The sequence below is a fragment of the Semicossyphus pulcher genome, unplaced genomic scaffold (genome assembly GCF_022749685.1).
Source record: "Semicossyphus pulcher isolate SPU_LCO1_2020_fin unplaced genomic scaffold, fSemPul1.0.p SCAF_6, whole genome shotgun sequence".
Lineage (NCBI taxonomy): Eukaryota > Metazoa > Chordata > Actinopteri > Labriformes > Labridae > Semicossyphus > Semicossyphus pulcher.
In genome coordinates this window covers 23,485,328-23,499,853 of record NW_027211737.1, presented here as the reverse complement: position 1 = coordinate 23,499,853, position 14,526 = coordinate 23,485,328, and the positions used below count along the sequence as shown (strand labels likewise).

General features: G+C 41.2%; 1 protein-coding gene across 1 annotated transcript; it reads right to left on the bottom strand.

The window, feature by feature from the left end:
- Nucleotides 1-1,524: 1,524 nt before the first annotated feature.
- Nucleotides 1,525-11,364, bottom strand: tmc2b (transmembrane channel-like 2b). The gene is given in 20 exon segments (XM_069682862.1): nt 1,525-2,199; nt 2,293-2,422; nt 2,550-2,628; nt 3,185-3,310; nt 3,952-4,191; nt 4,410-4,477; nt 4,932-5,060; nt 5,166-5,324; nt 5,741-5,920; nt 6,013-6,207; nt 6,531-6,678; nt 6,765-6,907; nt 7,421-7,519; nt 7,621-7,727; nt 7,831-7,912; nt 8,002-8,092; nt 9,035-9,211; nt 10,447-10,840; nt 11,108-11,149; nt 11,319-11,364. Coding segments are annotated over 20 exon segments (2,853 nt in total). The 3' UTR covers nt 1,525-1,981.
- Nucleotides 11,365-14,526: the final 3,162 nt, after the last annotated feature.

Genomic DNA, 14,526 nt, shown 5'->3' with positions numbered 1-14,526 from the left:
TCTTTATATTTTTCTGACTGTCATTTATCCACGATCCTCTAGTGTACTATCTCAGATGTATTTAAACTTTTATTGGACAGCATGTTCTCTATAGTCGTGTCTGTTGTGTGCGATGACTGTACATATAGATGGACGACACGTCTCCATCTGCTCTCATTGTACGTAATTGAAGCCATAATAGCCCTGTTAACATGGAGGAGGCGGGCTTTATGACCTATACTGCAGCCAGTCAGCAGGGGGCACTAGAGATGATTGGCTTCACTTTTAGGGAGCTGTCCATAGACAGATTGATAAATGATGGAAGTATGCTCAGTGATGTCACCCACTGGGTTCTGAAGAAGCGTTTTGTAGCCCGAATTGCGCCGGCGCTGGGGGTCGCCATATTGGAAATGTCAGAGCCGGCTAATCCAGAGGCAGGCAGGAGCGGAGAGGTGGAGAGGCGGAGCACGAACGAACTGAAGCCTAGGGGGCTGCATGAATCAGCCAGCTACGGCTAAGAAGCTAGGCTATATGCTCCTCAGCGTAGCTAGCAGTTATTAGCCATAGACTGTATAAATAATGAATGAGCTAGTTTAACTTTCCCAGGAGGAGATTTTGTTTGTGACGGTGACTGATTGCAGGTGTTTAATAATCAGAGTAAAGAAGTAGCGGACTCGCTGCTCGCTCGCCTCGTGAGATAGCGGCGAGCTGACACGTAACAGGAAACGTAAAATAACTGATCTTCTCATCACTACGGTCAGCTGTAATCTCTCCGGGGAAAAGCCAACAACTCCTGACTCCTATATTCTGGCCGACGATTAAATAAATGTTTGATAAACACTGAACAGGCTAACAAGCCAGCTTAAGTGAGCACAGGATACCTGCTAAAAATATATCAATACAATTATACTCGCATTAAACTCACCAAAAAGCTCAGACTTCTTGCACGGCCAGAAAGTTCCATAAATCCCACAGAGAGAGAGACAGATTATCTGTCCAAAAATCCCCAAAAGGCTCCACAACACAAACAGGTGAAGTTCAGTGTCTGTGTGTCTGTGTTGACGTCTAGCAGACAGCCAGCAGGATCCACCTGTCAATCGAGAGAGCCGGCCCCTATGATTTAAGGCTTAATATAATTAAAACAGGTGATTCACCCCCCCCCCCCCCCCCCCCCGTACAGTTATCTTGAACAATGAAATTAGCTATTTATAAGAAAACCGTTTTTTGTACCAGGCTGTAAACATGTTTATTTCTGTTGTAAAAATGGCCATTTTCCCACCTGCTGTAATGTTAACTCTTGTTTTCTGGAGCCAGCCTCAAGTGGCCACTCGAGGAACTGCAGTTTTTTGCATTTCCGCATTGGAATCATTTTTCAACACCTTGGAGCTGTCATGTCGTCCATCTTTTGATACAGTCTATGGTTCTGTGTATGTGAGCTCATTAGAGCCTGTTTTATTCAAAGGTAACCACTTAAACGTGCCAGCAAATCGTTATTTTAATAGGTGTCATACAAAAAAGTAAAAATACATTAAACATAATATTTACAGGGATTTCTTAATGAAATCAATCAAAATGTCGACCATATTAATAACAGTTAACTTGTAACTGATTGCTATGCAGTAAACATGATCATACTCTGTATCTGTATTACATAAAGGTACCTGTGTTTTATTTTCTGTGATAATACAGGCTAAACTGTCATGTCTGACTCTGTTTACTTTACACAAAGTCCCTACTCATCTCCCCTTCCACACTGAGCTCATTATGGGATTTAGTGTGACTTTTTCAGTTTTTAATATACCTTTTTTTTTATACCTTATACCTTAATTGGCATGTGTAAAATACTTGTTCTAATGTGAATCAATAAGGCAAAAACTATGTTAAACTATATTGTTTCTATAAGGTTAGACTTAATAAATCAATCAAAGAACATGAATTCTAGTGTCACCCTCCATAAATATTATGACTATGACTGTTGGAATTTGTCCATCGATCCCGACTCTTATTGCCTCGGAGGCCCGCCCCGTCCTCTTCCTCTCCCAGGCCCAGGTTGAGGCCCCCTGGCGTTCCCAGGAGGGGCTCTTCGTGGCCCCGGGCCACGGGTCACTGGAGCTCTGGGGTTTGTGGCAGCCAGTGACACGTCCTTCTGTAGATTAACTCCTCTTCCTGCTGCACCTGGCTTCATTTTGGGAGACTTGCTTCCCTTCTCAGTTACGACATCTGAGAAGCCAGATGGAGCAAATAGAGGAGTGAGGACAGTCTGGAGCAAATTGGCTGATAGCAGATGCAATAAAGAAATGTGTGTGTGTGTACCTGGCTGAGGTGGCTCTTTCTCGTCGGGAGGAGGTATTAGAGACTTGTTTGGCAGCAGGTCCTCCAGGTCTTTCATCACTTGATTAGTGCTGTCCTTGTTGTTCCTGCGGTTCTTCTCCTCGTCTCGGGCCTGAAGTGTGCACCCATAAAGCAGACAGTCATTTGTTTGATTAAATCTTAGACAAAGCAGATTTTAAAAAAGGAAACAAGTGTAAGAAAACAGAACTCAGACATAACGAGAGAGCAGCTCTACTGACCATTTGCATCTTCTTTTTAAGGTCCAGGTTTGCTTGTTGGTATCCCTTTGACACTGCATTCAAGTAATAAATGGCCAACCTGTTGTACAGCATGATATATCTGTTAGGTGAACCCTTGTGAGGAGTATATGAAGGCTTCGGCACTGGGCAGGGGACATTAAGGTCATGTTTTTAAGTTCTGACTTAACTTTTAACATTTGCACACACTGATTGGAATTTGTATTATCCATATGTGTAAATTTAACAATTTTGGACACAAAGAAGAACAAATTAGATATGAAAATGTCTGACCTTGGTGCCCCCTAGTGGTAGTATGAAAGAAGATCGCTACCATTTTTCTAGGACAGGCACATTTTCCTTTAAATAATTTTCATGAGAATATACAAGCCCAAGATCCTGACTGTGTGCAGAAAGCTTCAGTCGATTTACAGAATAATAAAAGTACAAACATACAAACAACATGAAATGATCTTAACCACAAAACTGCACAGACTTTTTGTGTAGTCAAATTTTCAGGGACAGAATTTATATTGTTATTTCAAGGCCTGTTTGTTTCCTTCCTCCCCAATACATTATGATTTTATTTTTCAGCAGATAATGCTAAGTATTAGAATTAATATTTATATGATACTCACACCATGAGGAGGACAGCAGGCATGATGAGTCCAGGGTTGGTAGCATACGTAAAAATGTTCCCTATGAAGGCCGGCAGATCCTGCTCTATAGTTTCCATGACGACATCATACATCTTCTCTTGGCCACTGAGGGGAAAACATGGATGAAATATAGTACACTGTTAAAACAACTGGTTAAAACATTGTCACCAAATTGTAATATTACAGTTTTATTGGTTGTAGAAGCTTAAATGTGCTCCAGAGACCTGCCAAAGGACCACAGATGAAAATAATCTTGAGGTATTAGCTTATTAAGCTAATGCTGCTACTATACATTGGTGTCTGTAAGTGGTACCTTGGTAATAAAGCTAATTAAATTAAGCTTTTTATGTTTTTCTTTAATTAACTGTCAACTAGGGCGAAAGGAAGTTACATTTTTATATACTTCGAAGAATGAATAATGCATGAAATGTGCTCCTTTTGAACTGTTAATGAACAGGGCCACCTAAATGCTAGTGGCAGCATGCTAACAGGGTTGACATGACAATGCTAAAATGGTATAGTTTCTCTAAAAGGACATGGCCACAGTCTTAGTTTAGCACGTTAGCATTCTGACATTAGCTTATTAACGCTAACCCCAAAATATAGCTGAGAATGAAGTTCCTTTTCTGATTACAGTAATTTCGACATGCAAAGGAACTGAAACAATCCTATTTGGTAAGATTAATTCATATTTCATTATCATCTAGTGAACCATTTTTGTTTTCTTGTCTCCATATCTAACTGACCTGAACGGCCCGCAGTCGAAGGACGGGGACAGGGTCATGATAGTGTAGACGACAGGCAGCAGGCTGAGGAACAGCACGAGCAGCAACAGGCCCATGTAGAAGTTGTTGGACCGAGAGGCCTTAAAAACACGCTCATGAGGAACGTTACAGCACATCACTGCCCAGCACTGGTAGTACATCGAGGTCAGGAGACGCAAGACGTTCAGGCCCACCAGACCTGGAGCATAAAACGCTCCCATCCTGCGGGAAACAGCAAGGTTAGCAACATTATTTCATAAATACTGTATCATCAGCCATCTTTGAACTAATAATTGTTGTCAGTTATACGCGCAATGGAGAAGCACTACAAAGACATTTGAACTGGTTTTTAGCATAGGGAAGCTTATAAGTCTAAAATAAGCCCCATTAAGACTCTGCCCATAAAATAAAATTAACCATGCAGATGTGTATAAATTCACCATATCATTCCTTGATTGAAGATAAGTCCCAGCACATTTCCACTGATGTCAAACTCTCCGTATGAAGGCTGGAATCAACACAACAACATGATTAGCATGTACACCTGAATTAATAACAACTAGGTGACTTTATATTTTCTCGGCTCCCTCTCTCTCTCTCTCTCTCTCTCTCTCTCTGTAATTAAGTTCTCATTTACGTGTCCTCTTTCACTGAATGTTAGGATCACCTGTCTTGCCAGATGTCGTTGTATGGTATCAGGTTGACTTAGAACTGAGTTGTACTCACACAGTGTTCAATAATAGCTGAACGACACGGTAGCTGTACAATGGTGAATTAACACTCTGTATAAACTGATACACCCACTTCAACTTCACGTTCAGCCACAACAGGCCCAAACATCCGGCTTAATTTATGTAACGTGGTTTACAACACATAAAACCTGTATCTTTTTGTTGATCTAACTGTATAAACTAAAGTAATGTACAAAGAGACATCGTGACCCACACACTGCGACTACTCACAAATCCGGCCTCCAGGTCCCAGCACCAGCAGTAGTTCAGGTAGCGGACGATGACAGCTCGCACAAAATCACCAATCAGGATGGTCAAATATGTCACCTGCATGTCCGACACGATCAGCTTTACAAATTCCTAAACGCAGCAGAAGAAGCAAAGAAATGACAAACACAAGCTAGCCAGTGGATTCAGACATTTGGTCTATTCTTCTTCAGAAAGATCTAAAATGCCACTACTGACTATTCCCACTGCAGTCTCCCAGCAGGGTCCTCTGATGACGTCGGCAGGGTGCACATTTGGAGGGGGCACGTTTGTCGTGTTGTAGTGGGAGCTGTAGTTGGCATAGTGCTGCTGCAAAGCCCATTCAGTGGCATTTTTGATTGCCTTCTCACTCTCCAACTAAAGAAAAGAAAGTGCATCAAAGCATACTCAAGGCGAGGAAGTCCACTTTGTCATATGTAGCTTATGTCAAACGTAGCTTACGGAAAACACAGCTAGGAATCGTTTAGCTTAGCTAAGCAAAAAGCCTGGAGCCAGCTTCGTCAAAAGACAAACAGTTTTTTCACGCAGGGGTTTGTATGGATCAAACAAACACGATGTAATGTCTATGGTACTTAAGGCAGGAGACATGCTAGCTTTCTCCCCTATTTCAAGTCTTTGTGTTAAGCTAAGCTAACGAACTGCTGGCTGTAGTTTTAGAACAGGCAAACACAGCAACTGACTAGTAGACCTATATGAGAGTGGGACAACTAAATGTAAATGCTTAATGAGTCAGCAACAGGAACACATACATACATACTGGGCTTTTGTCATACCTTGGCAGTGACCTCATCAAACAGGGCGAAGAGGAAGGTGTAAAGATTTCCCAGAAAGAGGGCAAAGATTCGTCCCAGCTGCCACTTGAGGGCAACACGAGGGTGATAGTCTTCTAGTTCAGCGATAGTCTCAAACAGAGGAGGACACACCAGCCCCAGCAGAGACATCACAAACTCCACCTGATACATTAGACATTAGAGAGGAGATTACCACAGCTCCTTTACATCTTTATAAAATCTAAAGCGTAAAGGGTACAGAAATGTCAACCTGCCTCATTCTTTTCAAACCATGAGAGGTCTTCGTTCTTCATATTGGCGAACTCCTGAGAGCGTTTCACCACAAAGTAGATGAGGTATCCGCTGCCCCCGAGGCTGCACAGGATCAGAAAGTTCGCCAGAACCCTGAGGAACCGTCGGAGATGGATATTCTCGTCTTTCTGGTTCTCCTGTTCGTCCACGATGGATTCCTACAGTCGGGCAAAATAAATGTGATTAATGAACAATTTTTCAATTTCTCCGCGCTTCTTTTTCCCTTTACAAACTGTAGCAGTTTAGCATGTCTGTATGTCTAAATGACTGCTTTTGAGCAAGAGTTTGGTGTCTTGGTTTGTTCTGTGATGGACTTTGTATGTAGGATTTTGGTGCGAAATGGTTCTTCTAGAGGAAGCCTTGCTTTTTGATTTGATTTCACAAAACCAATTGTTGAATCTTTGGTCTACTGCTGCCCAAGAACATTCTTACAGTTTCCCCTACAGCCACTCATTACACAGGTCAACACACACCTGCTAACCTTGAAGCTGGTGGTAATAGAGGCGAACTTGTTGTCGGCTGTCTCAGGGTTTCCTATGAGGTAGTCCCAGCTGGTGAACATCTTCCAGCTGAAGGTGAACTCTCCCTCCTCCGCCCCGTCCCCTCCTTCATTTGAGTTACGAGCCATCCTGAGAGAAGAAAAACGTTTGAAACAGTCCTAAACATTTCGATCTGCATACATAATTAACTTCATGCATTTGCACCTTCGCCTTACGTTCTTATGACAACCATCAGACTGTATCCAAAGATGCCAACTCCCACCAGCAGGTACGACAGAGGGAGTCTGAACTGAAGTACCCCAATCGTCGGCTCATTGTTGTAGAAGCCATAGAACAAGAAGGAGTACTTGCAGTAACCCTGTTGATGAGGTTTACAAAGATGAATCATTCATTCAGACTATCCAGACGGCATTTTGACCAGTGCGCTTTTGTTTTTTTGGAGCCAGAGGTGGCTTTTAAATTCCCCTCTGAGGATGTACTTACATGCGGTGGTGCTTTGACGTAAATGCTCATGGTAGCTTGCTAATATGCCCACATTGACAACGCTAACAGGTCAGGATTTGTAAGGCAAAATGTCTACCATGTTCACCAGTCTTAGTTCATGTCTAAACTTGGTCTTGGTCATGACAGTCCACCTAAATTTAGTTGAAATTTTTCAGTCTAGATCAAGCTGGTGCAACGACTCGTTAACTGATATTGGCGTAACTAGAATTGTGCTGCTAGCATGGCTACAAAGTCAAACATGAATCTTATAACATTGCCCATCGATGGTCACCATTTATTTTTCGCATAGATTTGCTTTAGTCACCTTTACTATTCATTTAAGTTTATTCAGTTGTGATCAACTGATAAATAAAGCTGAGATCCTCACTTCAAAGTCAAAGAGCACAGAGAAGTCCATGGCTGTGGCCTGCTCCTCTCGAGGGACAGTTTTCCTGGGAATCGAGCCGTACGGAAGACCCATCAGGATCTAAACACAGAGGAGAGGGATGAAGGTGAAAAGAAAGAATGCAAACAAAGTTTTCTACAGATGGCTTCATCTGCTGACATGACCTGAGAGAAAGACCTTACCTCAGGCACCACCACCAGGCCAAACATGAACCCAAACAGGACCAGATTCAGTCCGTACATCCACCTCAGAAAGATAAAGTAGGACGCCACAGATGATCCAAAGTGACCTGTGATTGGGAAAACAGAGAAATTTGACTTGGTAATTTTGTAACATCTTATCAAAAATGGTGTTTCAGTGATACAGAGAAAGAAGGTCATATTGGTACCAACTTTCTACATCCTTAATCTTCCTCTCCCAGGGTATACAGGCTGTTTTGAAGTTCTCAAAGTCACGTTTGAACTTGATCATTTTCTGAAATTTAAATGAATTTAAAATAGTTATTTCTACAACATCATCCACATTATAAAGTTTGAATTATTGTTCCAAAAAGAGCAGATTACCTTGGTCATCATGACTTTGAATGCATACAGCCTCCTGCCTTTTCCTTTACCAAGAGCTCCTTCAAACTTCTCAACAAACTCCTGGGCCTCCCTGTTTGACCGAGCAGAGAAAACACACCAATTAATGTGAGTGAAAAACCATGATCTATCCAACCAATGAATGCACTAGTTAGAGGTACCAGGTTGTAAAAACGACAGGTTTGGGGTGCTTTACTGATTGATGATTAAGTACAGAGAGGAAGACTTGGCAGGCAGCAGGTCAGTCAGCCCCAAACGCATGCATTAAACAGTGTCAAGCTCATGAAAAAGTTAAGGCAGCTCACCTATCTGGTTCCCTTGCTTACTCTGATCTGTACATAAAGAGACCTACACACAGAGTACACAAACACACTGACCCACACTGCTCCCTGCCTTGTTCCTGGCGAGGCAGCTGGATGTGTTTACAGGCTTGTCACACTGAGAGGAAGATGTCTGACAGGCTGAACTACAACCTGTATCTCGTGTGTGCCGCTGTGTGTTTCCTGAGATGTATAGGCAATTGTCTTCAAGTTTAAGTACTTTGAAGTTTCTAACAGATTTGATCTAATGCTTTTATATCTATGCAGATGAAGTTAATCTAAGTAAATATGATTAACCCCGTAAACCCTGGCATGCTCCACCATACTCATTTTTTTTAGTATTATATAAAAGCTGAGTTCTGCTCGTTTCTTGGAAGCATGATCTGTTTGATTTGCTAAACAAGGGTCAAAGGACACCTGGTCTGACCTCTTTAATTTTTCATAGATCCCAGAGAGAATATACCAAACGGTTAAAGTCAAACTGAACAAGTTTTAATAATATATCAACATCACATGTACATGACATGAGTGATGCGGCCATTAGGGAAGCACTCAAAATCGGAAAAAAAAACAAGCTAACTACCAAAATAAAAGATTCAAAAAGAACAAAATGCAGCAACTAAAAAAAGAAAACATAGACATGAAAAGCCAGCAGAGGTAATGAGGTAAAAGTTGGCCATTGTTTTTGTATTTACTTGAGCAGCACAAGTCTCCTCTTCATGCGCCAGGGTTTGTTCCTTAAAGTAGCGATTAGCTTCTTCTTCTCCTCTACCTGTTCCTTCAGGGCTTCGATCTCTCCCTCTGACAGCGATTCTTGTTCAGAGTCGGAGGAGGAAGAGCTGACAAAGGGAAAGAGCTGTCACGAGTCGTCGCTTCGACAAGGCGCTACAGGAGCAAAACTTTAGCCTCAGACACCAGCAGCAACACTAACATCAGAAAATTAAAAAGTGATGAACTTTACTAAAAAATAGCGGGAGAATAGCAGCTTAATTATTCTCAATGATAGATTTTCAAGAATAAGTTTTTGTTTTCTTTGATACTATATTTATACTACAAATTCCCTTCAGCCTCAGCTGTACTTCGCTAATGCTAATAAGCTAATGTTAGCCAGCTAACATTAACAGCTAGCTGTTAGTCTCAGATTGGAAACAAGGAAAATTTTAGGCTAAGTCTGCTAAACGTTAGCTAATTGCTCACGTTAGCATTTGGCTCAAACAAATGTACAGTACATTACTACCCCCAAAAGGTGCTAGCATGGTTATAGACTTTTAGCGATTTGATAGTTCCAATTGGCACAACCTGAAGGTATGGACGCCTGCAGGTGGGGAGGGTGGAGTAGGAAAATGTTTATTTAATGTAAAGTAGCTTTAAAGTCAGTTCTTAGACTTACAGGCAGCAAATGAGGGTCAAAAGCCTCTCAGCACTATTTAAGCTAATGCTGGCACTTCTCAAAACTTCTACATAAAATATTTATTATATCAAATAATTTAAACGAGCAGTTTTATGAGTCACAGTCTGCTACAAAAACATAACCGCCTTCTATCTCGATCCACACTGGTTGTTAGCTACTTTCTGAAATGCAGCCAACTACCAAACACTCAGAGTGAAACAGTAAGAAGACGTGGTGTCTCTTAGACTTAAACTTAGACTTAGGTTAATAATGAATGAACAACTTTGATGACGCCATCCGTCACCTGTGCCAATAATCTCATCGCTTTAACTTAACTTTTTGAAGCATAGAATAAGATGATGATGATTTTTCTGTCTGACACTACAAAAAGCAACTTGGTGCTATAAATCGTCACCTTACACATTTGGTTGTTAATTAACATAAAAACCAGAGACGTTATTAAATGTTTCAAAGTATCCCTCAATATATCAATATAACAGTATCCAAATGCTGTTATAAATGCTACCCTCAAAAACCAACAAGCGGTATATTCAGAAAATAACATTCATGTGATTAACACAGTTAAACTTTGAACTCCCTGATGGCTTCATATCACCAGAGTCTGTCAGGGCCCTGCATGAGCCTGAATGGAGAGAGCCCATACAGGTGTGTGGAGCGTGCAGGTAAGCGAGAGTCAGCTCTCAGAGAATACTGCACCTGCTAAACTTCCCATTCTTCTTCTTCTTGTCCTTGTCTTTGTCCTTCCCGTCTTTCCCTTTAACTTTTCCCTTCTTCTCCTTGTTCTGCTCCTCCTTCTCCTGTTTGGACACAGCTTTCCCTCGTTTTTTCTTCCTCTGCCGGTCGTCTTCGCTCTCCTCCTCGCTCTCCTCTTTAGCAGCTTTCCTCCTGGACGCTTTTGAACTTTTGCTCTTCACGCTGCGGTTGTCCTCCTCGTCCTCTTCGTCGCTGTCCCTGGGCTTGGCCTTCTTCTTCCGCCCTTTCCTTCTCGGTGCATCATCCTCGTCCTCTTCTTCCTCCTCGTCATCGCTGACCTTTTTGGCTTTACGCTGCGGTCTGGCTCGTCTGTTTTTAGCTCTTCTCCTGGCCTCATCTGTGAAGAACACATTTCAAATAAATAGCTGAAACATTCAAGTGTGTGCAGCTGTGATGTTAATCTTTTAAAATGTTTATCAAAGGTAGAGCAATAATAAAATGCACATGAACCCTCTGAAAATATTCCAATCACTCTCTATAAAGGTGTAAATTTGGTGAAGAGTAATCCTTAATAAAAGTGACAGAAGAAAGAAAAACAAGCAGTTATCTTTACTTATAGATGATCATAAACTGTTTCTGCTATAAAATGCAAAGAAAAACTCACCTTCACTTCCGCTGTCTAACACCGCATCAACTTCCATCCCAACTGTGAACATTAAAAAAAGAACCCAACACAAATTAAAGGCATATATCTCAACACAAATAGATATTTACAACTCAAATATCTTTTACTCAGTTGTTATAATGATTTTTAAAAAAAAGTGAATATTCAAAGCTGTAATAATTTAAAAAAACATTTTAAAACATCCTCTCACCATCTTCGACCTTTATCACAGCGTCGCTCTTCCTCTTTGGAGGCATTTTGTTTTGTCTCTTTCAGTTTCGTTTATCCTCTTTCTCTCCTGTTTGTCCTCCTCTGCTCACCCCCAACTCCTCTACATCCATGAGTCACTCGGTGCAAGCGGCTGATACACCTGTGAAGCTCCTGTGTCAAAAAACCAAGATGAACAGACACACCCACACTTACACACATATGGACACACACACACACATGTGGGAACAGGTGTGCCTCTGTTTAGGCCGCTCAAAGGCCGGGCTCCTTGGCGACCGTCGCAGAGCCCATTAGATGATAATCAGGAGCCGGGGAGAAAACTAAATCCATCACACAAAGGAGCTGTCAATCAAAATGTTAATTGATTTTGAGCAGAGCAACAAGAGAACATCTATAGTCCACATGCGTATATCCTGATGTATATTAAAGGTGTATACAACTTGTATAATTGTGATATAATGTATGTGGTTGCACAAGGAAAACACTGATGATTACCCGTCACTCAGTTGTGACCCAGTAAGGAGACACCAGCATATGTACATGAAGGTCAGCCCCCATTAAAGTTGGATGTAAGCTTAAGTAATCCTGAGTGAAAAGTGAAACAGGCCTCTATATTTAAATACTGTATACAGTTGTGGGAGGGTTGTGCAAATGGAGCACACAAGCATAACTCCACTGAATCTAGAACCTCACTTAACTTCAAAAGGGTTTTATTAAAGGGTTAAGTTGGTCCATTTTAACAAACTGTTTATTAAAGGTTAGTTTCTTAAAACCTCATGTCCCCATGTTTAAATTTAAAGAGCTGTTGGTCACTGTCATCATTCACCCTGCTCATAAGTTTTTCCAGTGATGAGGAACAAAAGCTATCGTCCTTCTTCTGTGAAAAGTTATATGACACTTCAGCAGTCTGAATTATAACTTAAATGATTTTTGTAACAAGTTACAGTCTTTTATTATGAAATTCTGCTTGTACAAAAAATACTACAACTTTCATTTTGCCAGTGTTGTAGTAACCTTTACTATTCGCTAACCTTTCTTTTAAAGTATTTGATAGCACAGAGGTGAAAGTGAGGACTGAGTTGTGAACAATGTTGCCTGTCTCTCCACATTATGTGTTTCAACTGCTAACGTGTAGCTACCACTTGAGTGGTTATGGTCAAATGTCAGATCTGACCTTTTGAATAATACAGGAGGAAACTGGAGACGTCGGGCTGCTGTGCAGCAAACAGAGTGCAACACACGTCCAAGGGTTGTATAAATGTTGGCCTGAAGACTTGTACCTGAAAGACAAGCTAAATCCTCAGGGATGAAACACTACATGTCCTCCTCGTCTCACTCCTTCTCCTGACTGTCCTCCACTTCTTGACGTCATGCTCAGTGTGGGTACCAAATACAGTTGTCATGGTGTAGGCATACTGCTGTCTTCAGAATTGCAAGTCAGATAAGCATAAAGACTCTGACAAAGGACATTTTTCAAGGTAAAGCAATATATTTGAGAAGCTGTTAGCAACCGTTAGCTAACAGCTAACATTAGCATTCATCCACTTCCTAGTTAACACTACTTAGACTTAGACTTAGACTAAGCAACTGTTAGCTAACAGCTAACATTAGCATTCATCCACTTCCTAGTTAACACTACTGTTTGATATACACCATACGATAGGAAAGATAGCCTATAAATCATGTCCAAAGTATCGCCTTACATTTAAGATACATTTATGTAAGCCTTAAGTAAAACATACACAACTTTTCTTATCGTTTCCTGTAACATTAGCAAACAGTAACATTAATTAGAAATTGGTTGAGTGCTAAATTTTTGCGTTGTCTAAAAGGAGCTAATAGCTAATCAAATATATTATTCCTCCAATAGGCCATATTTTCCTCTCAGTTTTGTCATTTTTAGTTGCTAGTCAATCAGGGAGAGGTGAATTTAAAAACGATTTGTCAGAATTCCTTCATTCGAATGACTTTCAAGCAACAACATCTGAGCTTCTAGCCTGAGCGTAGTGTCAGAGCAAAATGGCCGCCGTGTGACACTAGTAAATACTCCTCTTCATCCTTCCCTCTTGTGATATTCTACTTTGGCATAAAGAAGGCTACGATGCATTTATCTCAATTGGAATTCATGAAAGCGCACAGAACTTTCCAGAACTTTCCAATGAAGCTCAGTAATCGTATCCAAAGCAAAACCGAACTCCATCCAGCAAGGAAATCAGTGCCTACAGTGCCACAATATCTCACTCTTTCCTTCATTACTGTTAGTGAATAAGAGATGTGTATCACGGTACAGCGAGCATTGAGATATCCGGTAATGTGCAATCCATCATGGCTCAGTTTTCTCCCGCATTGTACCAGCATGGAGGAAGACTTGGATGGAGCCAAAACACAGCTCCAGTAGGGGGTGAGACAGCGGGCGTCAGGGGGGTGGGATTACCTGGATAAATAAGAGCGAGGCAGATTATGAGTCTCCAGTATACAGAGAAGAAGGAGGCTTTACTTGCTTCCTTCAACATCTCATCAGTATTCATTAAATAACTTGATTGACACTTCTTGGCCCATAATGAAAGAATAACTCCATTCTCTGGTGCTCAAATAACTGCAGATTAATACTTAATGCTTCTGAATTGATCATGAGCATCAAAGGAAGTGGATTTGATTGGCTCTGTGATCTGATGTCAGCGGCATTATGAGCTTGATGACTTGTTGTAAATGATTTAGACACAACACCTGCGACATCTTGAATTTCAATTAATCAAGACTTTGAATAAGTATTAATATATAAAGTTTCAGGTAAATTAAGTTGAACTAATTAGGCAGTGTTGTTACTTTCAGATTTGACCGACGGGTCAGCTACATGACAGGATGATTGACAGGACCGCTCAGTGGCCACAAAGTGCAGAGCAGAATTAGCTCTTGGGACACTGGATATGGCAACGTGGTTATCAGATGATACGAGTCTGCTACATGATGAAGGTCAGGAGAGCAAGATGAACGAACTTTTACTGACTGAATGTTTGGCACAGATTACATTTTTTTACTGCCCTCCATAAGAGAACTAATCTAACACTCTTTATGAGTGTTTCCAAGTATCTATATGCTTTACCCTTGAAAACAGGTTCAAGGTGAGGGAGTAAGTCCAGCCAGAGGTCAATTTAAGCCTGGCTGCCTGGGTTAAATGGCTTCCATGTCTA